Source organism: Thermothielavioides terrestris, chromosome 6 (genome assembly GCF_000226115.1).
Source record: "Thermothielavioides terrestris NRRL 8126 chromosome 6, complete sequence".
Lineage (NCBI taxonomy): Eukaryota > Fungi > Ascomycota > Sordariomycetes > Sordariales > Chaetomiaceae > Thermothielavioides > Thermothielavioides terrestris.
In genome coordinates this window covers 2,977,948-2,999,962 of record NC_016462.1, presented here as the reverse complement: position 1 = coordinate 2,999,962, position 22,015 = coordinate 2,977,948, and the positions used below count along the sequence as shown (strand labels likewise).

The 22,015-nt window shown below is 61.0% G+C and overlaps 7 protein-coding genes across 7 annotated transcripts; 4 read left to right on the top strand and 3 right to left on the bottom strand.

Annotated features, from left to right (window-relative positions):
- Window positions 1-1,262: 1,262 nt before the first annotated feature.
- THITE_2148420 (uncharacterized protein) lies at window positions 1,263-2,957 on the top strand (the record flags this gene model as incomplete). Its single annotated transcript, XM_003658117.1, has 5 exons — window positions 1,263-1,656; window positions 1,722-1,952; window positions 2,071-2,117; window positions 2,207-2,376; window positions 2,483-2,957. 5 exons carry the CDS (start codon window positions 1,263-1,265, stop codon window positions 2,955-2,957), a joined length of 1,317 nt encoding a protein of 438 aa, XP_003658165.1.
- Window positions 2,958-3,339: 382 nt separating this feature from the next.
- Window positions 3,340-5,190, bottom strand: THITE_2031104 (uncharacterized protein; the record flags this gene model as incomplete). Its single annotated transcript, XM_003658116.1, has 6 exons — window positions 3,340-3,437; window positions 3,511-3,724; window positions 3,778-4,143; window positions 4,200-4,709; window positions 4,793-4,960; window positions 5,020-5,190. Coding segments are annotated over 6 exons (1,527 nt in total), but the record flags the coding sequence as incomplete, so codon positions are not given.
- A 1,050-nt stretch (window positions 5,191-6,240) lies between these two features.
- THITE_2058824 (uncharacterized protein) lies at window positions 6,241-8,040 on the top strand (the record flags this gene model as incomplete). The annotated part of the gene is made up of 1 exon (XM_003658115.1): window positions 6,241-8,040. The coding sequence occupies one exon, from the start codon at window positions 6,241-6,243 to the stop codon at window positions 8,038-8,040; it is 1,800 nt and encodes a 599-aa protein (XP_003658163.1).
- Window positions 8,041-8,780: 740 nt separating this feature from the next.
- THITE_124733 (glycoside hydrolase family 2 protein) lies at window positions 8,781-11,375 on the bottom strand (the record flags this gene model as incomplete). Its single annotated transcript, XM_003658114.1, has 1 exon — window positions 8,781-11,375. One exon carries the CDS (start codon window positions 11,373-11,375, stop codon window positions 8,781-8,783), a length of 2,595 nt encoding a protein of 864 aa, XP_003658162.1.
- Window positions 11,376-12,247: 872 nt separating this feature from the next.
- On the bottom strand, window positions 12,248-14,708 carry THITE_2083552 (uncharacterized protein). The gene is made up of 3 exons (XM_003658113.1): window positions 12,930-14,708; window positions 12,710-12,851; window positions 12,248-12,601 (listed from the first exon to the last, which is right to left on the bottom strand). Exons 1-3 carry the CDS (start codon window positions 14,138-14,140, stop codon window positions 12,437-12,439), a joined length of 1,518 nt encoding a protein of 505 aa, XP_003658161.1. The 5' UTR covers window positions 14,141-14,708; the 3' UTR covers window positions 12,248-12,436.
- A 2,227-nt stretch (window positions 14,709-16,935) lies between these two features.
- On the top strand, window positions 16,936-19,443 carry THITE_2124665 (uncharacterized protein). Its single transcript, XM_003658112.1, has 4 exons — window positions 16,936-17,574; window positions 17,647-17,887; window positions 17,946-18,083; window positions 18,144-19,443. Exons 1-4 carry the CDS (start codon window positions 17,423-17,425, stop codon window positions 19,191-19,193), a joined length of 1,581 nt encoding a protein of 526 aa, XP_003658160.1. The 5' UTR covers window positions 16,936-17,422; the 3' UTR covers window positions 19,194-19,443.
- A 470-nt stretch (window positions 19,444-19,913) lies between these two features.
- On the top strand, window positions 19,914-21,765 carry THITE_2124663 (carbohydrate-binding module family 1 protein). The gene is made up of 3 exons (XM_003658111.1): window positions 19,914-21,049; window positions 21,131-21,344; window positions 21,478-21,765. The coding sequence occupies exons 1-3, from the start codon at window positions 20,266-20,268 to the stop codon at window positions 21,494-21,496; spliced, it is 1,017 nt and encodes a 338-aa protein (XP_003658159.1). The 5' UTR covers window positions 19,914-20,265; the 3' UTR covers window positions 21,497-21,765.
- Window positions 21,766-22,015: the final 250 nt, after the last annotated feature.

Genomic DNA, 22,015 nt, shown 5'->3' with positions numbered 1-22,015 from the left:
CCCACTCGCCCGTCCTGGCCTGAGGATCGCAGGCGGCGGAAATGCATATCGCCGCCATCGAGGCAAGAGAGTGGTCGCCGCGCCCGGGATGATTTGGTATCTAAGAGGGTGAGAAGGGCTCGTCTCCCCAATGATTTACGTAACGAAACGTTCTCTGAGTTACCCATTTCCGAAGAGTCCCACGGCCGGCCCGTCGTGGCTTCTTCTGGCTGAAAAGAGGCCATAATCCCCGGCGCTGGAGGGTGCTCCTATATTTGATGGTTGGAGCCAGGCACTGGCGTACACCGAGAGCACAACCACTCTGGTTATTCTGGCTGTGTTGCCCGGATTCCGTTCGCGGCAGTCGAGATATCCCAAACACGTCCTGCACACTCATCCTACTTCACTCGCCGCGCGTGACATGACTGCCTGCCAATCCCAGCATGCCGTGTCCAACTACGGCCAAGAGCGACATATCGTCCCGTTCTCCAGCCTTACTTTCACTCTACCCGAGCATTATCTCAACTGAATGGGCCTTTGTTTTTCATAACGTAAAGCGAAAGTCAGCCAAGGGCGGAATCATGTCCCGGTTGTACTCATAGAAGCCAAAGGACGCAGGGCTGGACAGTGAGGAGATCTGGTGAGATACGCCGTGAAGCAGGGTGTGGTAGGCACCGATTCTGACGGGCCGAAACGCGTGGGGGCTCAGATCGTCCCCCTCTCTCACCCGTCACTCCATTCTACCCGAGCTTGATTGGAAGAGGACGGGGAAGAAATCAGGGCATGCCATTGTGTAGGAAACCGCGGTGAAGGGTAGAGCTCCAACCACGTTTCACAGCAACAACCTGGCGTTTGCGCCGTGCAGGAAGGTGTGGTGGAAACGGCCCCTGAGAGGCTGAGGTGCGTGGGGTTCGACACCCTCCTCGCGGCGCTTTGCCGTATCATGAGACCATTGTGCTACGTACTTGAGGCTCAAGTCTCGCAAAGGATATGGGGAGTAGGTGAATGAAGAGGGGAGAACAGGAGGAGGGGGTGAGAAAGGAGATGGACCAGACATTGAGTTAGAATGGCGTGTAGATGGGCCGGGGGCTGCAGAGCCGCACGCATCATCACATATATAGGTGCTTAATGACAGTCCTCCAAATCTCCTCGATTCCCAGTTTTAAGGTCGTGTTCCATAAATTTAACACTGCAGCTCCACAAGGCTTGCTCAGCCACTACTACCCACTCCAAATCAAACCAACATACCTTCCCTTAGTTGTCCATACCTCCAAGCCGTCACCATGGCCCCAGCCGCCGTCTTCCCTGCCACCGACCATTTCGCCATGGGTGCCGAAGCGAACGTGTCCCGGAACTACTACTCGGCCGGGCTCCGCGCTCGCTTCCGTCTCGACGCCGACCGGCCGGTGGCACCGCCCGCCGGGGCGGTGAAGACGTACGCCGATATCGGCTACGACGTCGACGAGGCGGCGTTCCGGCGGCGCGCCGCAGCCCGCGTGGCCGCCGGGGGCCTGCAGACCTCGGTGCCCGAGGGCTGGCCGACCCGCCTCGAGGGGCCCCTGGTCTGGACTGGTGCCGACTTCGACGCCGACGAGGAATCGGAGGCGCCGAGCTATGTCTACTACCTGACGGAGCAGGATAGGGCTGAGATTGACGGTGCTTTGGAATATTTCCATGGTGAGGTTTTGAAGGATTCTCGCCTTTCGCCCTTGACTCTCTACTGAACTCAATGCGCCGGCCAGCACAGGGACTCGACGGCAGCGAGGTCTCGCGCGCCAACTTCCCGCTGCCCAACTTGAGCCGGAAGCTCGAGGCCGTCTGCGCCGACGTCTACGAGGGTCGCGGGTTCGCCATCGTTCGCGGGCTGGACCCTGACGCCTACACGGTTGAGGACTTGACCGTGGTGTACTTGGGCATCTCGAGCTACATCGGCGAGCGCCGTGGGAAGCAGGATCAGCGCGGGTCCATGCTCAGTAAGCACATAATTCATTACCTCGGTCCCTCATGAAATGATTAGAGAGTCTTTGCTTGCTGTAGTGTGGTGTGAATCCCCCGACATGATGGACGCGCCGTTGACGGAATGGTCTCTAGTGCATGTGATCAAGAGGGATGATTCGGCGGAGGATAGCGAGGATAAGGTAAGTTGTTGTTTTTGTACATACCAGCATCGGAAGGCATTCAACATCCCTCGGAATCGGAGGTCTTCGCTGCTGATCCCTCTTCTCAGCCGTTCCATACCGACACCGTCACCGACTGCCTCTGCCTCTTCACGCTCAACCTGGCCGAGACCGGCGGCCGCAGCGTGATATCCTCGGCATGGACCGTCTACAACGAGTTGGCGGCAACTCGACCCGATTTGATCCACGTGCTGTCGGCCCCGGACTGGCCATTTGATACGTATGGAGTGCTCCTCACTCCCAGCCCCAACCCCTAATTCTACCACCTCCCTTTGTACTGCATATCTACCATATTCATGCTGAACCCTGGGGGCGCGGGCCCGCAGATTCCGACGCAACCCGAGCTACTACACCCGCCCGATCCTCTTCAACCACGACGGCAAGATCATCATGTCCTTCTCGCGGCGCCTCCTCGTCGGGCACCCGCCCAAGGACGTGCGCACGCCGGGCATCCCCGGGCTGACCGAGGCGCAGGCCGAGGCGCTCGACGCGGTGCACTTCGTCGCGCGCAAGCACGAGTTCAAGCCGGCCATGGTGCGCGGCGACCTGCGCTTCATCAACAACATGGCCGTGCTGCACCGCCGCGAGGCCTTCACCAACGGCGCCGACGGCACGGCCGCGGCCACCCGCCACCTTGTCCGGCTCTGGCTGAATAACCCGGCCCGGTGCTGGCCGCTGCCGCGCCCGCTGCGCATCGCGTGGGCGCGCATCTTTGAGGATCCCGAGCGCGAGGAGCACTGGGATATTGAGCCGCCGAGGCTTAATGGGAAGCTGCTTCGCGTCGCTGGGAGTTGCGATTGATGCTGACACAGACCTTTCCTTTTTTTTTTTTTTTTTTTCTGTCGCAATAGTCCGCGTGTGTTGTCTTCTCATCGTCTTTCTACCGCTCGCTGTTGACATGATCCAGGGACTTTGCTCCTGCTGGAGTGTCTTTTGCTGCCGCGCTGGTTTGTTTCTGCGTGTTTAGGTCTTTGGAACCTCTTGTCTGCGTCGCCCAGGCAAGTAGGCTGAGCTTGACAAAAAACCTTCGAACCCGAGGTACATCAGCTTCTGCTTCTACTTCTGCCTGCGGTGTATGTCTTGTTGCTCACTCTAGGATGAGAAAGAATCGATGGCAACTCACGGAGAAATCATGGCATGGCATTTAGACACTGGCCACTGCATCCCAGGATTACCTTCAGGCAGTCGGGCCCGGGACCCAATTCTCTTCGTAAAGCTGCGCGACCCAGTACAAATCGTGGTTGAAATCCCTCCTCGCTCTCACAGATGCGATCTCAGCCACTGTCGCGTCACACCTTGTCAGCGCCAGGAACAACACTTTGAGGCCCGCGTTGATCTTTTGACCGCAACCCACCTCGTGAAGGCTCTCTGAGCAGATGGGAAGTCAACTTGACAAAGGCGAGTTGCGTATCATTCAATTCCGCGGCATTGGAAAGCTTTCGAAGGCCGGCAGCGTCGTATGTCATCCGAAATGGATGAACGCCCTTGTTCAGATAGTGAAAATGGGCAAGCATCACGTTGACCCCGCTCTGGTGCTTGGAAATGCTCTCGTGATTGCAATACTCGTCCTGTTGGACCGAAAGTCAGTTAAGCATTGCCCCATCCTTCGTGACCAACTCACCCGGAGGTTGTACTGCCGAGCCGTTTCCCAGTCGCGTCTCGAGACCATGGCACAGCTATGCAACAGGATGAACAGGGTGAGATAGAGCGTCAGCCAGTACTGTCGCTTGTTCTCCTTGACCAGAAAGTTGAGCTGGTCCAGGAGCTTCTTGTGCACCGGCCGCAGCACTCGGCTGTACAGGATGCATTCCATCTGGGCGATCATGATGACCGGCATGGGGACCCGGCCGTAGAAGACGCTGGACGGATCGTCGACCGGGTCGCCTCCGAGCTTGTCGTCTCCGAGGATGTGCTCGGGGTTGCTGGTCTTTCGGCAAGCCACCCAGAACCGGAAGGCATTGAGGACGAGCTCTCGCTCTGCGGGTGTCTGGTGCCGAGCAGCGCTTAGCCAAAAAGGTTCCCGCTCCGGAGCGTAATCGGTACATATATACCTACCCTGGCACTGTGTGCATGCCTGAATGCAAAGAAATACGTCTGCCAGATCAACTCGTCTGACTGCCCAACCGTCCCGCAGATATACCTCGCGATGTTGTCCTGGATGAAAGCCTGCAAGACTGCGGCCGACTTTTCCATATCGGCAAGGGCGTAACGGGGGATCCTGTGCGACCGGGTGACGCCGTTGCTGGTCCACTTCTCCTCCAGCATATCACCCTCGACCGGCACGAACTCCCTGACCTCGACTTCGTATGGGGCGTCAAGGTATATCTGGGACAGGCGGATCCGCCTGACCTCGCTCGATGCCCAGGTGTCGACGTCAACGAGGTCCATGGACTGCCACCGGGTAGAGAACAGCTGGTACGGCTTGCTTTGTTCGCGATACAGTGATGAGTCCGTGATGATCCAACGGAGGCAAGGGAGTTTGCGGATGACCGGGACTGTGAGCGCCAGGCAGTTTAGGCAGGGCCCCTGGCGATCCGACAGGTTCGGGTGGCACTGGCGAGCCGAGTCAGTCTTTTCGGACCCCTCAGTGGGCAAAACAAATGCTAGGTGGGGGATGATGCTAATAAGTAAATTACTCGAATTCTTAACATCCTGCATCTCACGCAGGACCTCAGCTCTCTCGTCAGTGCCGTCTGCGTGCGCGATTCTTCGTCTCGGAAGGGGCCTCGCCGACGTGGGGCCGCCTTCTCGGCAACGCCGGACGGCTTGTTCGGGCTCGCCGTTCGCCGTTTCTTGCGAGTTTTCTACATCCCCTGGTCATCAGGAGGCGGACGACGACGGAGAGGCAGGGGGAGAATCCAACCCTGGGCACAACCCAAACCCTGCTACAAGGGCCAAGCAACCGCGGATCCGCGATACCCAAGGCCTCCGCTCCTGGCGTCGCCCTAGTGCTGTTTGGCTGGTCCGACGAGGATCCATGGTCGCTCGAGACCGGCGTGGTGATAACCCATGATGAGTCGCCACTTGTGGAGGATGTCTCGGAGCTGGGACGGAAAGCCAAGGAACGTTGTGCACCGATGTTAATGTTGCCGCGGCTGGGTAGGCCGACCAAGCCTAGCGCCGCACGCGCATGTTCGGTCCCGCCTTCGCGCCATGAGGTCTCGGCAGCCAGATCAGACGGCGCGGCCTCGTCGTCAAGCTCGGTGATTCTGCCGCTAGCTGTGTGATCAAACGGGACGGTGCGGGAAGCAGATGAGGCGGACGCCGGGCCTACCGCTAGTCCGCCGTTGAAGGCGCCATCAGGGCCTAGCCCCAGCAGAAGAAGATCGACGTCGTCCATTGCCTTGGGCCAATCGAGCGATGTCGCCCAATCCATGCTGATATCCATGTCCATTTCTCCGGTACCCCTTGGGCTGTCCACTTAGCGCTAGGTCGTGTCTATCTTTGGGACGCGAGTCTGGTCTGGGAGTCTGTTGGGAAGGGACGGGGGGGGGGGGGGGGGGGGGGGACCTGGCGATGCTCAGGTTGCTGACAGGGCGAATGGAGTCGGGGGTGGACGATTTGGGTCTCTGTCGTCGTTAATTGGGCAGGCCTGAGACCCCCCCATTGCCTGAATTCCTCGGAAGTGTTCCCAAGCTCCCTTGGGCCAGGTGGTGCCGTGGCACAGAGAGGAGAAGCGCAAGGCCACCAATCAACGGGCTCACTTAACGGGGGAACCGATGAGCCCCCACGTTGCACCGTCACGCCGTGCATGAGAAATCAAGGGGAGTGCATGTATCCGTACTTCGTAGGTACCTAGGTACAGTTCCCTTCCCGTTCCGAGAGCAACAGCACTGCCTGCGTCGCCTGCACTTCGAGGGCCGGCATGGCCCCGTTAGCTCCATGTCGGGCAGCCCAGCTGAGCCCTGCCCGTCCCGAAATCAATAATGGATCTGGATGTGAAGACCTACTTCTGCCCTCTGCGGTCACGGTGATTCTGAGCCCGGATAAAGACCGAACACCCTCAGCAAGTGACCAAGTTGAAGGAAGCCTTGAACACGTTTCCCTCAACGCACCACGGCACCTTGTCAGTCAGCCTGGCCACATGGAGTTGAGCCACGCTCTCGTCGACGCAGTCTGGAGACCCAAATTCCTCGTAGAATGGGAAGAGGGCCGACTCCAGAAGTGGCTCGACCCGTCCGCCCACCTCGTCGGGCCGCTCCCGTGGGACCTCTCGCCGCTCAACCCCAAGAACCGGGTCGATTCGCTGGAGCAAGCCAACAACAACAGCAACGCAGGCTGGCGCATCGACGGGGCCACGGTCTGCGGCACGCGCTTCTTCGCCGTGCCGCTCGCCCTCCTGCCCGCGCTTCCACCGCTGGGGATCTTCGTGACTCTGCCGGACCAGACGACGTTCCCGCCCGCGCTGCGGTCGACGCTCGATGCTTCGGCCAGCGTGCCGTTGCGCAGCGGGCCGGCTATCGCCAGGCTGGGCGTCTCGCGGCACATCTGCCGCGCCCTTGACTATCAGTGTGAGAGGGATCCGAGCATCCTGGGTCGGTACCGCAGATTGCCCTTTGGGTCGGAGCTCGTCTTTGAGAACGTCGCTTCGGACCCGGCAGACATGCGGCTGACGGTGGTGGCCAACCACGACTTTGAGCGGAAAGCGCGCAGGTTGGGGGACCTTCGCGAGCTCTGGTCCGACATCCCTGCCGATGCCTGGCCCGTGGAAGTCGACCTCTTGTCGCTGCGCTTCGTGCGACAGATACACGATACCGTCTGCCTCGTCGAAAGCCCCGGGCGTGACGGCACAGTGGTCTTCAAGTCAGCCGTTGGCTCCGTCGAACACATGTATCACGAGCTCCGCTTCCTCCTGACGATCCCGCCTCATCCAAACGTGATGCCCCGGCCCCTCGCCATCGTCACCAAGCGCAGCGCCTTCGGTGGCAAGCGCGGCGTGGTGGGTTTCCTGCTGCGGCACTTCGCCGCCGGCTCTCTGCGCGACGTGCTGCCAGCGAGGCAGCGAGCTGGGACACTGCCGGCCCGTGTCAAGGCGAAGTGGTGCCGCCAGGTCGTTGCAGCGCTCGTCCACATCCGGGAGGCGGCTGGCACCTTTTATCCCGACTTGCGGCCTGACAACGTGCTGCTGGACGAAGACGACGGCAACGGCGGCGGCGGCGGCAGCGTTGTCCTGTGTGATTTTGAGCAGCGGGGTAACTGGCATGAATGGTGCGCACCCGAAGTCTTGTTTCGCCAGTACGCCGAGAACATCCGCGCCGCGCTGCTCTTGTCCAGATCCGAGGACGACGCCGGGTACGGCGTGGCTTCCTCCTACCGCCGCCTCCTCGCCGGATACGCGCCTCCGGCCCACCTCATCGAAACGCCAGTTCAGGCGGCGAATCGCCCCTGGTTTCTCCTCCCCGCCGCGGCCCAGGAAAAGGCTGTCGTGTACTCGGTGGGCCTCTTCATCTACACCATGTTCGAGGGCCTCAGTAACGTGCGTCGCAGCATTGCAAATCAGTGGCTCATCGATCCCGATGTCGAGTTCCCCGCCGTTCGAAACACCCCCGGGGCGGTGATGGACCTGGTGAAGCGCTGCACAGACGGTGCCGTGGAGTGGGCTGATCAGGAAAGAGGCGTCGACAAGCCGCCGCGTGTCGTTCGCCAAGGCGGCGCCTTGTATCCGGACGGACAGCTTGACTTGGAGTTCGGCACGGCGGCGACGGCTGCAACTGTCCTCGATGCCGCTCGTGCTTGGTGGTCTGCAGAACTGGCTGGGGCCGAGAGCTTTCTACAGAGCGACGAGTGGCGGAGCCAGGAGTTTGGAAAAGGCAGACCTTCGCTGCGCCAAGTCCTACAAGAGCTGGACCGTCTTGGAGAAGGATTAGACGATACGGCAGGCTAGCAAGTCTTATCATTGCTCGGCCCCCGGGGCTCGGGCAACCTCCTAGCTGCGCGGCCTCCCGACTGCTCCATGCCATCGCCCTGCCCGGCGGTCCGGCTCGTGAGCCTGCCGCTACATGCGGCCATCCTCCGAGCGAGCGGCCCCTGGTCGACGCCCAGATCGACCTGCGCGACAGCCAGGTGCGCGACCTCTCGGACGTGGCTACAGCGTCAACAGCGGCACGCGCGTGCGCGCGGCCACCCTAGGGCGGGCAGTGCGACCTTATCGTGATCACGGCCGGGTCCAGGTGCTCCCAGGCAGCATCTGCACGTCGGTGCTCTCCGGCAGGCATGATGTCCGCACCGTCAGCCACTGTCAGCCCGAGTTCAGCTGCTCGTGGCGCTCGGACGGAAGGGCGTCGTGAGGACCGTCGGTGTGCCGCTGGACAGCGACGAGCAGGGCCACCTGGCCAGGTCAGCCAAGCGGCTGAGGGATGTGATCGAGCGGGTCGAAGGGACGCAGGAGGCCGGCAGTCGGGAAGCTGTCGTATAGTCCTGGTAATTCAGGATTTGCATTGCGCCGTGATTATTGCTTGGAAAGGCCATGGCGAACTTGCACTCAGGCGGCATGGATATCTACCTCCTATCGGAGTTCTTAAAGTCTAGCAGGCAGCACCGGCTCATGTTGAAATTTCAAGCCCTGTCTTAACTAATCTAGATATTCCACTACCTGCCTCCCGTCCCCTCATCCATTCCACCCACCTAGTTCAGCGTGATAGTGACCTGCCCCTGCGCCAGCCCATCCGCCTTGGCCGTGACAGTGACCTGGCCAGTCTGGCCCTTCTGCGCCCTGACGATCCCCATGGCCAGGCCCGAGAACGCCTTGCGGGCGGCGCTCGGAAACGCGGTGTAGTCCGTCGGATCGCCGTTGTCGGTGGCCACCAGCTGCCCCGGCCCGCTGACGGAGAAGGTGACCTCGTTGCTCGCGCGCGGCACCACCGTGCCGTTGGCGTCCACCACCGCGACGCTCACGTACGCCAGGTCCTTCCCGTCGCCGGCGATCGCCGCGCGGTCGACCGTCACGTTCAGCGCCGCCGCGTCGCCCGCCGTCCGCCGCTCGTCCACCGCCCACTGCTTGCCGTCCTTGTAGGCCACCGCGCGCAGCGAGCCGGGCGCGTACTTGACGCTGTCCCAGCGGAAGCGGTACGTGGAGGCGTTGGGCCGCTTCAGGCGGCCGGCGGAGGCGCCGTTGACGAACAGCTCGACCTCGTCGGCGGCGCTGAAGACGTGCACGGGCGTGGTCTGCCCGACGCGGTCCGGCCAGGTCCAGTGCGGCAGGATGTGCGCGGACGGCAGGTCGGGCCGCCAGCGCGCCTGGTACAGGTAGAAGCGGTCCTTGCGGAAGCCGGCCAGGTCGACGATGCCGAAGTAGGAGCTGCGCGCCCCGCCCGAGCCCCCGTACGGCGTCGGCTCGCCGATGTAGTCGAACCCCGTCCACACGAACTCGCCGGCCACGAACGGGTACCGGTCCTGCCCCGCGAACACCCCGTCCGGGCTGCTGCCCCAGCCCGGGGTGAAGAGCTCGTACGCGCTGAGGTAGTGGTGCGTGCCGTCGGCCCCGCCGGACGTGCTGTACACGGCGCTGTTGGCGCTGGTGACCGGGAAGAGGTAGGTGCCGCGGCTGCTGATGCACGAGGCCGTCTCCGTGCCCCAGATCATCTTGTTGGGGAATCTGCTGTGGAAGCTGCCGTAGGCCCCGGTCTCGCCCTCGTAGTTGAGCCCGATGATGTCGATCACGCCCGGCAGCGCGGCGGTTGGCCCGGCCGCGTTCATGGCCGTGGTGCACTGGCGCGTGGGGTCCTCCGAGTGGGCGATGTTCTGCAGCTGCTGACCCAAGCTGCCGCCCTGGCTGCTCGACTGCTCGGAGACTTCGTTGCCGATGCTCCACGCAATCACCGAAGGGTGGTTCCGGTCGCGCCGGATGAAGGCGCGCAGGTCCGCCTCGTGCCAGTCCGAATAGAGGAGGTGGTAGTCGTTGGTCACCTTGCCCGAGGACCAGCAGTCGAAGGCCTCGTCGAGCACCAGGAAGCCCATCGTGTCGGCCAGGTCGAGGAGCTCCGGCGCGGGCGGGTTGTGCGACGTCCGGAGCGCGTTGGCGCCCATCTCCTGCAGCGTCTGGAGCTGCCGCTGCGTCGCCCGGAAATTGAACGCCGTGCCGATGGCGCCCTGGTCGAGGTGGTTGCATACGCCCTGCACGTAGACGTGCTGCCCGTTGACCAGCAGGCCCTTGCTCGGATCGTAGGCGATCGAGCGGATGCCGAACCGCGTCTCGTAGGTATCGATCACGGTCTTGGTCCCGTTGGCGCCGGTGGCCGACAGCGTCGTGACGGCCACGTACAGGTTGGGTGTCTGGGCCGGCGGCGGGCCCCAGAGGCGCGGGTTGGCGACGGCCGTGGATCCGTTGACCGCCTGCTTCTTGCCGGCGCCGACGCTGATCGTGGTCGGCTTGATCGAGGCTACCGCCGCGGCCCCCGATGCGACTGTGTTCGTGCTCTGATCGATCTCGTAGATGTCCGTGGTCACGTCGACCTGGCGAGTCGCATTGCCGAGGTTCTCGACCTGCACAACCACGTTCACAGTCGCCGAGCTCGAGGAAACCGAGGGCGTCGTGATCTGCGTTCCGTACTGCGCCACGTGCGTCTTGTCCACCTTGACGAGCCACACATTCCGGTAGATGCCCGCGCCGGGATACCACCGCGAGTTTTCCACCGCGTTGTCCAGCCGCACCGCCAGGATGTTGTTGCCCTCCTTCAGGTACGGCGTCAGATCGAGACGGAACGAGGCGTACCCGTACGGCCACCCGCCGACCAGGTTCCCGTTGAGCCAGACGGCGGCGTACGACATGGCGCCGTCGAAATCCAGGAAGATGGACTTGGTGCCGTCCACATCCGAGGCCGTCGCGGTCAGGTTCTTGCGGTACCACCCCACGCCGTTGGTAGGCAGCCGGCCCATGCCGCCGCTGATGCCCGGCGCATTCCAGGGCCCCGCGATGGCCCAGTCATGCGGCAAATCCAGGCTCTGCCAGCCGGCATCGTTGAAGTTGGCCTGCACGTAGGCGACGTTGCTGCCGGGCGCGGTGCCCGAGGGCGCCGTGTGCTTGGCCCCGTCAACAAGGAAGTCATTGGCCTGCGGCAGGATCCATGACCTGAGCGTGTTGTACGACAGCGAGTCCGGGTTTGAGGTAAACCGGGAGAACCGCCAGTCGGCGTTGAGACTGCTGCGGTCGCGGCCAGGCGTCGCCGCGCTGGCCGAGCCGGCTATGGCGAGCAGGAGAAGGGATGACACCGGGAACAACATTGTGCAAGGTGCCCATCGAGACTCTCATGACGTCCGGAGCGAGGTGCTCGTTGTTTTGTTCGAGCTCTCTTTATATTCATCCCTTCTAGTCCCTTGGCCTCGGCCGGGTCCACCGTCATCGTCAACAATGGTTTGTTCCCTCGTCGCGTGTACAATCAAATTAGACTAAATGATGCGGCGGTTGATGTGCACTCTGCCGATGCGGGAACCTGTCTTAGTACGTCAGTTTCTCGCTTGTTGTACAGAAGGGCCAATCCGGTGGGTGCGTTTAAATATTCGGGGTAATATTTGGCAACCGTCTGCAACCGTCCGCTCCAACTTTCTGGGCCGCAGTTGCATAGGACATGCGGCGCAAGTCCGTCGTGCCAACGGAGGGATTATGGGATTGGGGGACAAATATTTCACCTAAAAGCAACGGAAGGGAGGTACGAATTCCGTCCGACGTACACTAGATTCGCTCGGTTCCAACCCTTAATCATGCTGTCCAACAAGACAGTAGAGATTGGAAAATCGCCGGGAACGGGCTTTCAAGGGCCGAACTTCCGAGCCTCCGAGCTTCTGCTGCTGTAGTAAATTCCACGGCTCACAGGAATGACTGAGCCCGCAAAGGGGAGACCGGCGGCGACGCCCTTCGGCAACACTCGGTAGGATGGCCCTTTTGATTCCTCTCAATGGATCCGAATGTGAACTAGCAGGGTCATTGACTCGTTGCAGTGCAGTTGTACGCCTTTGCGACGTCCGAGATTGACTGTCTCACTGTCTCCGTCGGCTCAGAAGCTTTGAGATGGCGAGACAGTGGTGGCTAATGAAATGGTATTTCGACAGTCAGGGTAAGACAGGAGGTGGCAAGCAAGGAGGACTCGCTGAAGAGTGGCGGTGCTCAGAAAAGAGAAGTAGCCGCGAAGACGCATGCGGCGTGCATTAGTTCCACATACACGTATCCTTTGGTATCAGAAGCTCATCGCAAAAGACATCAAAGATCGCAAACGCCAACTGATATCCCAGCAAGCGCCAGGCCTGCCGTCTTCAGCACGCTTCACGATCGACGCGGTCCAGTGCACTCAAACCGCGCTTTCCTTCCCCAGCACGGTGACGTCCTTCGCAGGTGCCACGTCCTCCACCGTCTCGTCGCTGAACTTGAGATCTTCCTCCAGCGGGACCGTGTCCTTGATGCGCAGGAAGATGACAGGCGCGGCAATCACGAGCGAGCCAGCCACGAGGCCCCACTGGAAAGAGAAACTGAATGTTAGCTCTGACCATTTCAAAGACCAGAAAACCCCAGGAACTTGGGGGGCGTGGGGGGAGGGGTGGGGGGTGGACGGGGGAAGACATACGGTGGCACCAAACATGGTGTTAAAGCTCGTGCCAAGACCGTCCAGGCGCCAGAAGACCGCGGCGCCGGCCGACTGGATGCCCTTGTAGAAGCCCGTCAGGTTCGCAGCCTTGCGGCCCGAGTTGCTGAGTGCGCCGATGTACCTGATTGGAGGAGTCAGTTAGTCCGCACTTAAACGTGGCGCTACCTTGCAGATGGCGGAAGGGCGGTTGAATACGTACCAGTAGATGCACGACTGCCACGCGGCATCGAAGAAGCCGTAGAACATGTACAGGAACATGGGACCGATGAACAGCTCGCCGCCATCGGTCCAATCGACCTTGTAATCCCCGGAGTTCGGGTCGTCGGCGATCTCCCGCGGGGTCTGCTTCTTCTGCCAGGCATACCCACCACCCCAGATGACGAAGGTGATGGAGAAAAGCACGATAAAGCTGACCTTGGCTCGGATGGAGCGGCGGACACTGGCGGTGTCCAAGGAAAAGCCGAACAAGACGGCGCCGAAAATCTGGCTCGTCCAGTACAGCAAGTTGTTGAGCGCGCGGGTGCGCGTGTTGAAGTGGGCGCCGTTCATGTCGTTCTGCTGGTACGTGTAGAAGATGTTGGAGACGAAGAACATGGGGAACAGCAGGATAACCCACGGCGCCGTCGTGATGGTCTCGAACAGGCCCTTGATCTCGGTGAGCCAGCTCGGGTTCTTCATCAGGATGACCTTGCTGCCGTCCTCGCGGCGGACCTTGTCGGCATTGCACAGGGCGAGCGCGAGGAGCGCGCCGCAGATCATCAGGACGATGAAGCCGATGTACGTGCCGTCCGTCACGTTGGTGTTGCCGGTGGCGTTGACGTTCTGGCCGAGAGGCACCAGGGCGCCGATGACGGCGCCGAGGTTGAAAATGATCCAGAAGTAGGAGATGTAGCGGCCCTTCTTGCTCTCCGGGGGGTAGCTGACCATGATGGTCCCTTGCGCCGTCCACAACAGGCCGGCAGTGATACCGAGGAACGCGCCGGCGAAGACGACAAAGCCGCGGTTCTGGTTGTGGTTGTATGACAGAAAGCTGGCGGCGTAGATGCAGTAGCCGAGACCACCGAATGCGAGGGTTGCCTTCACGCCGAGCATGTTGGCGATGGTGCCGGAGAAGAAGCCGACAACAGCGAAGGTAGAGTACAGGGCGGTGCTGGCGTCGTCCTGAGCCGTCTTGTCCACCTGTCCACCGCCGCCCAAGCCGCCGAGGGCGTTAAACATGCCGGGACAGAGGAAGCAAACCATGGCGACGAGGAGGAGCTGCACAATCGGCGACGCATACCACAGCTCCTTCTTGCCGACCTTGAAACCCTTGTACATCCATCCTGGCGGGCGCTGGATCGGCTCGCCGGGGTCGCTCCTCAGCTCGGGCGCCGCCGTCGCCGTCTCGGGGGCTTGCTTGGCGTCCGCCATTTTTGCTGGTCGTTACGATGCCGACAGTGGCTGCTGGATGGTCTGTCCCGCTGTGGACGGAGAGGGCAATCCGGCGACCGAGATTGGTGTCGAGGAAACGCGTGGGGGAGAGCGCAGGGAGAAATCGCCGAGAGGCGACGGACGCGGCAGATTTAACACAGGTACCGAAATGCAGTGTCCGCTCGGATTCCGCACGGCTAAAGCGCGAAGCGAGTAACAAGAGGGTTGCAGGCAGCTAAGTAACCGTCCGCCGGGTGCTGGGATGGCAAGATTGGCTGATGGCAGAGTACCCTCGACGGAACGGTGCAGCGCAGGGTGCAAATCGGATGCAACGCTGCCGCTTGCACGCTCGTGTGGTCGACTGGCTGGCCCAGCAAAACACGAGGTTCCAGCAAACGTAGCAGCGGCACGCACCCAGTTCCCAATCACCAATCCTTGCGCCGAAGCTCAGCGCTTGAGGCCAATCCGAACTGGGAGCCAATGTAACAACAGGGGACGGGGAAAGGTGGGGGACGTGAGAAGCAGGGCGCGATAGTTACCGTTGGCTGTGAGCTGAGGTGAGATACCGGTCGGGTTGGCGCGAACGCGAACACGATGGCAAAGGCCTTCTGTTGATCGTTGATCGCTTCCAGCCGAGAATGGCTGAGCTGGTTATTTTTTGCACTTCCCCACAGATTGCTCCGACGTGGAATCTCGGCACACGACTGGCAGCTTCAAGGGAGAAGCAAAAGGACAACCCTGACCCTGGCGCTCTGGGCGGAGCAATCGTGCAATCGTTTGCGATAACGAACGTTGAACTCTGGCACCGGCCCGAATGGATTTCGAGGTCGGTTGATTGGTGCCGCGGATGCCTCCCTCACCACGGTTCTCCAGGCGGATCCTGATTTGTGGAGCCACGGGACACGGCAGTCCGATATCTGATTGGACTGGCCCGCATATGGCGAACGTTTTAGGAAGGAGCTGCACACCCGAGTGGGACTTGGTGGGGCAGAAGCTCGAGCCACGTTCCAAGCAAGGGACGGAGTGCCCCGCCCATAACTATCAATTATCAGTGCGGAGAATGCGGGCCTCCAGGTGCTCGGGCATTGCGGGCATGTAACGTTTCCTAGATTAAGTGCGACCCATCGTCCCTTTGCAACCAAACCATATCGGCTGGTCATGTGCACCGAACTGAAGCGGAACTTTGCTGGACACCAACGCGTTCTTCGCTTCGCGGCTGTTGGCGGCTCATGATACAAGCCGTGTTCTGTTCCCAACCCCAATGCCCCGGACGGTGGCTGCCATTCGAACTTCACCGGCCAACTGCGGACTGGGCAGCATCCCGGATACCAGGCCAGATAGCGGCTGGCCATGTTGCACGGGCGGGCCGCTGCAGCTCCTGTCCCGTTCGATCCTACGGGCCAACCCGATTGTGTTGCCTCGAAGAGGCGGTGCTCTGTCGCTTCGCCAACCGGTACACTTCCACGGTAGGATCAGTTTACGTGAGCATATCTGTGGCTCGGTAGGTTGCTCTGTCGCTTCGCCAACTCGCAGTTACACAGTAGGATCAGTATGTACTGTACACGAGCGGAAATCTGTGGCTCAGTTGAGCTATGTTTATGCGAAAGAAGGCTCGATGATGAGCCAAAACAATCGAATGAAGTGAAGACTGGCGTCTTCTTGATTGCTTGGACGGTCAGGCACAGAGGTAGTGTACCACAGAATGTCAGGTATGCACATGTAGCAGGCTGCAGGGTCCAGGTTACATCTCCCCCGCGTGCCCATTCGCCACGGCGAGCAACCAACAAACTTGGGGACAACTCCAGCTCTCCACGTGAAGTGGGGTGATGCCACTAACTGCATTCGCCTCGTTGTCTAGAACCAGACTGTCGGGGCCGAAGCCTGTCAAAGTATATCACCTGTTGTCCTATTGCTCTGCACAGCACTCGAATGGGCGAAGGATGCGGCACGCTGATGTCTCCAAGGAGCACGCCACAGCAGCTACAACGCACATCTCTCAAGTGCAACATAGAGTTTCAGGTGTAGATGAATTGAAAGCCCTCGAGCAGTTCACGAAGCAGTATGCACGAAGCAGTATGTTTTCTGCACAGCGGACAGCACTCCGGCCCCCTTGTGAGTGCACGCGTGTTTGCCCGCGCTAGCTTGCGCGCCTCGCCGGGTGGGGAAGACTCTGCAGGCGAGCGCCTTGCAACGATTTGCTTAGGCCATGTGGCTTCCGGCCCTGCGACCCTTCCCCAACGGGCCGGAACCGGCGCCGGTGGGAAGGCCCCACGCACCCAGGCCGGCGATGTGGGGCACATTGCGTTGAGCTCGCCGGTGTGGCTCTCGTCTCCGAGTGTTACCGTGTGTTTTTACCGGACTTCTGACCGGACTTCGCGGACAGCGTTTCGGGACAACATTTTTTCGGTCCCGGCGAAAACTGGGAGGATTTAACGTAAATGTTTGCTGCGAAGCCTTCTCGGGCATGAAAGGGGACCCTGCTGCCCCATCTCTTCGCGGTTCCCCCAAAATTTGCCCTGAGCGGCGACATCTGGTTTAAAACCCTCGCGGTCGTCAGTGGCGGAAAAAGCGGCGCCGGCTCCGAGTCAGCAATAGCCGAGCTTAAGCATCGTGGCACGGCCGAACGGAGCTTCCAGAGCGCGTGTGAGTGGGGCCGTGGGAGGCCGAGATTCGGGCCCCAGGCGTCCGGCCCCGCTTTCCGAGCTGTGATTGGACAGAAATCATGTCTCAATTGATGACATCACGGCCTTCGCGCCCGCAATTTTCGCGATTTTCTCCATCTCGCTCGAAGGACAGGGCGAAATTGTCGTCCCAGAGGTAGACAAAGTCTGGGGGGAAGAGGAATACAAATCATTGCTGACTCAATACTCAACAATGATACTACCAGACCTCAATTGCTCTTCTTTCGGCCTCGCTGCGTGGTGTCAACGGCGTGTGGGATTCGGTGGTGTGCGGGGCGGGGCAGGGTGCTGCCGTGCCTGCCGGAGCTTTGTGTGGGCTGACTGGAGAGGGCGGTCTCGACCAGGGACGGCCTGCCGCAGCTATGATGTCGCCGGGTTCCGACAATCTTAATAACTTGCCCAGCCCGACGCCTCAGCTCCCTACGATTTCCTCTCAACATGTTCTCCTAACATTCTTCACCCCTCCCTGTTGGGTCTCACTGGCATCGGACAAATCGTCACTCTCGACTTGCGTGCCCTCGTCAGATCGCCCTCTCGCCGCTCTCTGCCTCTTCTTCTCTTTCCTCTCTTCCCTCTTACCCAAGGGGCCGTCGCTAACAGCATGGCATCACCAATTGCCTCAGCGGCGCTCAGGGCGCGCATAAAGCGGCCGTCTATGCTGAAAAAGCTGTGCCATCCTGAAGATCTGCTGCCGCACTTCCCCAACGGCGCCTACATCGGTTGGTCCGGCTTCACCGGCGTTGGGTACCCCAAGTGAGCCTTTTTCCTTGGACGAGACGGACAGGCATCAGAAGAGCGGGCCATTGACTAACCGCCTGTGCGCAGAAAGATGCCCACCTTCCTCGCGGACCACGTCGAAAAGAACAACCTGCAGGGCAAGCTGCGGTACAGCCTGTTCGTGGGCGCCTCGTCTGGGGCTGAGACCGAGAACCGCTGGGCAGCGCTAGACATGATCGAGAGGAGGGCTCCTCATCAGGTCGGCAAGAACATAGCGAAAGGCATCAACGAGGGGCGGATCAAGTTCTTCGACAAGCATCTGTCCATGTTCCCGGTGGACCTGGTATACGTAAGGACCACGCATACGACTGGCGGCATCCCGGCCGGACCATAATAACCGGACACAGGGCTTCTATACCAGGGATAGACCAAACAACAGGATCGACGTGGCTGTGGTGGAAGCAACCGAGATCAAAGAGGACGGCAGCATCGTTCCCGGCGCTTCTGTCGGCGCGACCCCAGAGCTTCTGCAGCTCGCGAACAAGGTGGGTGGAACTGGGACGCCCCGGATACTTGGCCGAGGGTAGGGCACTGACAAGTACCAGATCGTCATCGAGGTCAACACCGCGCTCCCTAGCTTCGACGGCCTGCATGATATCACAATGACCGACCTGCCTCCGCGCCGGAAGCCGTACCTGATCACCGATGTCGAGGACCGCATTGGCACCAACTCCATCCCCATCGACCCTGAGAAGGTGATCGGAATCTTGGAGTCCGACTACCAGGACCAGACGCTGCCTAATACCCCGGCCGACGAGACGTCGCAGAAGATCGCCGGCCACCTGATCGAGTTCTTCGAGCACGAGGTCAAGCACGGCCGTCTGCCGGCCAGCCTGCTGCCGCTGCAATCGGGCATCGGCAACATCGCCAACGCCGTCATCGGCGGCCTGGACAACTCCAACTTCCGCAACCTCAAGGTCTGGACCGAGGTCATCCAGGACACCTTCCTGGACCTGTTCGACTCGGGCCGGCTCGACTTTGCCACGGCCACGTCGGTGCGCTTCTCGCCCGCCGGCTTCGAGCGCTTCTACAAGAACTGGGAGTCGTACCGCAACAAGCTCCTGCTGCGCTCGCAGCAGGTGTCCAACTCGCCCGAGATCATCCGCCGGCTGGGAGTGATCGGCATGAACACGCCGGTGGAGGTGGACATCTACGCGCACGCCAACTCGACGTGCGTGCTGGGCAGCCGGATGCTCAACGGGATCGGCGGCTCGGCCGACTTCCTGCGCTCGGCCAAGTACAGCATCATGCACACGCCGTCGACGCGGCCGTCCCGGACGGACCCGCACGGCGTCAGCTGCGTCGTGCCCATGTGCACGCACGTCGACCAGACCGAGCACGACCTCGACATCATCGTGACCGAGAACGGCCTGGCCGACGTGCGCGGCCTGAGCCCCCGCGAGCGCGCCCGCGTCATCATCGACAAGTGCGCCCACGAGCTGTACCGCCCCATCCTCCGGGCCTACTTCGAGAAGGCCGAGAGCGAGTGCCTGCGCAAGGGCATGGGCCACGAGCCGCACCTGCTGTGGAACGCGTTCGACATGCACAGGGCGCTGCAGGAGGAGGGGAGCATGCAGAAGGTGAAGCTGTGGTAGTCGGGTTGCTGAGAACGGATGGTGTTTTGAGAGTGGCAGGGGGGTTCCGTTTTGTCAACCAACCCACTGCATGTTAGCGACCTGGTTGGGTAAGTCTTGCAGGGAGAAGGGCTGGCGTTGAGAAGAGAGAGCAAAAACTGTAAATAAGAGGATACAATAGGTAAATATTTGTACACTTCGTTGACCAAGTTCATGAAACTTCCAGGTTGGTTCCTTACCTGACTTTTGTGCCTTCCAGCGGCTTTTTGACCAGTGGGGCTTCAAAATGCCGTAACGGCTGGCGGAACCGCGGCACTTGCAGTGCCGAAGACCGCCCGTGCCAAGAGTGATCAAAACGGAACAATGTCTTCATTGAGCTTTGTGCGCGCGGACAGTCGAGGCCGCCAGATGAGCTGCTGCGCTCCACCGTCTCTTCAAGGCGATGGAAGCCCGCGCCCGGGAGAAAGGGACAACCTGGAATTCCTTCCGCAGATGTGACCCGGAAAGACGGAGGGCAACGGCTGGTTGGTGTGGGCCTCGCAATATAGTGTACTGTACAGCACACTTCCTTCGGTACCTCTCTTGCACTGAGGCGGGACCTGAAAATTTGAGGAGTTTTTCCAGGCGCGCTGGCCCAACGGCGGGCTGTCGTCATGCTCCGCGGAACCGAAACAAGACAAACGCCGCGCTGATTGGCGCAACTGGCCCTGGTTGCCCTGGTTTTCGGAACCAAGGCCGGCGAGGCTCCACTCCAAGACCACGCTGAAACCACCAACCGGGACCGAAAAGGGATACTTTCCAGGTTCCTTCCGCCAGATTGCAACCCTGAACGCCCACCTCTTTCACAGCCCGCGTTCGAGGCGGGCCGGCGTAGCGGACTCCAGAGCTTGGATGCCTGGAATTACGCCAGTCGGACGGGTCTGTCCGCGGAAGAGCAGCATGACGACCCAAGACGCGGGAGCAAAGAAAGGGATTGAGACGGGGGAGGTGGGGGGTTGGTTGTTGACGATTCGTCCCGTTATAAGCTGATGGCGAACCCCCTCCGGTCCTCGTCAGCAATTCGATCGTCCGACCAGCCCTCTCTGCCGCCAGGATGAAGTTCTCGATTCTGCCCAGCCTCCTCGCCGGCGTCGTGTCCGTCTCGGCGGGCACCATCCTCTGGGATGGCCGGTTCAACGACCTCTCATCCTCGACCGACCTCAACAACTGGTCGTGGTCGAACGAGGTCGGCCCGTACCAGTACTACATCCACGGCCCGTCCCCCGTGACGGCCTACGTCAACCTGTCGCCGGACTACAAGAACCCGGCCGACACGGGCTCCAAGCAGGGCGCCAAGATCACGCTGGACAGCACGTCGTACTGGAACGGCCAGAACATGCGGCGGACCGAGCTGATCCCGCAGACCAGCGCCGCCATCAACAAGGGCAAGGTGTACTACCACTTCTCGCTGATGCGCAAGGACACCAACGCGCCGGCGACCACGCGCGAGCACCAGATCGCCTTCTTCGAGAGCCACTTCACCGAGCTCAAGTCGGGCCTGCTGTCGGGCGCCTCGGGCGTGTCCGACACGTCGCTGCGGTGGTGCGTCAGCGGCCAGACACAGTGGAGCACCGAGTGGGTGGCCGACGTGTGGCACAACGTCGCGTACGAGATCGACTTCAACGCCAACACGGTCGGCTTCTGGCACTCCACCGGCAGCGACGCGCTGGTGCGGGTCGTCGCGCCCGTCAGCGTGAGCACCAGCAGCAACGGCGCCGACTGGCACGTCGGCGTGCTCGAGCTGCCCCGCTCCGGCTACTCCGACACGACCGAGGACTTCTACTTCTCGGGCGTCTACATCGAGAGCGGCAGCCTGACGACCTCGGTCAGCGGACCTGGTGAGTTCCGCATGCCCGGGATTTTGTTGAAGTAGAAGTGCGGCCGGCAGGGTTATCTAACCGCAATGGCTATGGGAACAGGTTCCCCCTCGGGTGGAAATGGCAGCAGCAGTGCTCCCGGTAGCAGCACGACGACAACCAAAGTTTCTTCGAGCACCACCACCAGTGCGGCGACCCCGACTTCTTCGGCCGGCGGCGGCTGCACCGCCTCGCAGTGGGCGCAGTGCGGCGGCATCAACTACAGCGGCTGCACGACGTGCGCGGCCCCGTACACGTGCAAGTACTTGAACGACTGGTACGACAACCTGAGCTCTTTTTTGCCCATTGCGGTTTCGGGTAGCTCTTAGTTGCTCCCGAGACATTTCCTTTGCTCCCGAGTTGCTCCCGATGTCCTGATTGGGGAAGAACTAACTCACATTGTTGAATAGGTACTCCCAGTGCCAGTGAACGCCGCCCCGTGCGTGTCGGGACAACCTGGCCTGGGTTCTGTAAATAGCATCTTCTCTTCTTGTCCATACTTGATGCATGCTTGGCGTGTCCGACGCCGAGCCACAGCCGGTCAATACATACATACCTACGGGTAATCACATTGCGTATACTTGCTGCACAGTTCTATTCGGTTTCCGGCTCCCGATCTGATAGGCTTCTGAACCCCTGAGCGCTTCTGGGAAGCGCAATCATGCTCCAGTAGTCTTAGGAGAATCGCTGCATTGCCAAATTCTCTTAACGCAGTGTTCGGCGCACTGCCAAGTTTGCAGGTGAGGCAGTTCGTCTCGTGCTGCGGCCATTCAGGGTCCTGACCATAGCCCTAAGCCTGGAGGCGCCACGTCCAATCAGCGGCCCACGGGGGCCCATTCTCGGCTTACAGAGGCGGAACGAGCGGCAACGACCAGCCACTCAGCGCTCCCGGGCGCGGCCCAAAACGGCAGTTAGGGGTTCCTGGAGTGGACCCCGGGCCAACCTATG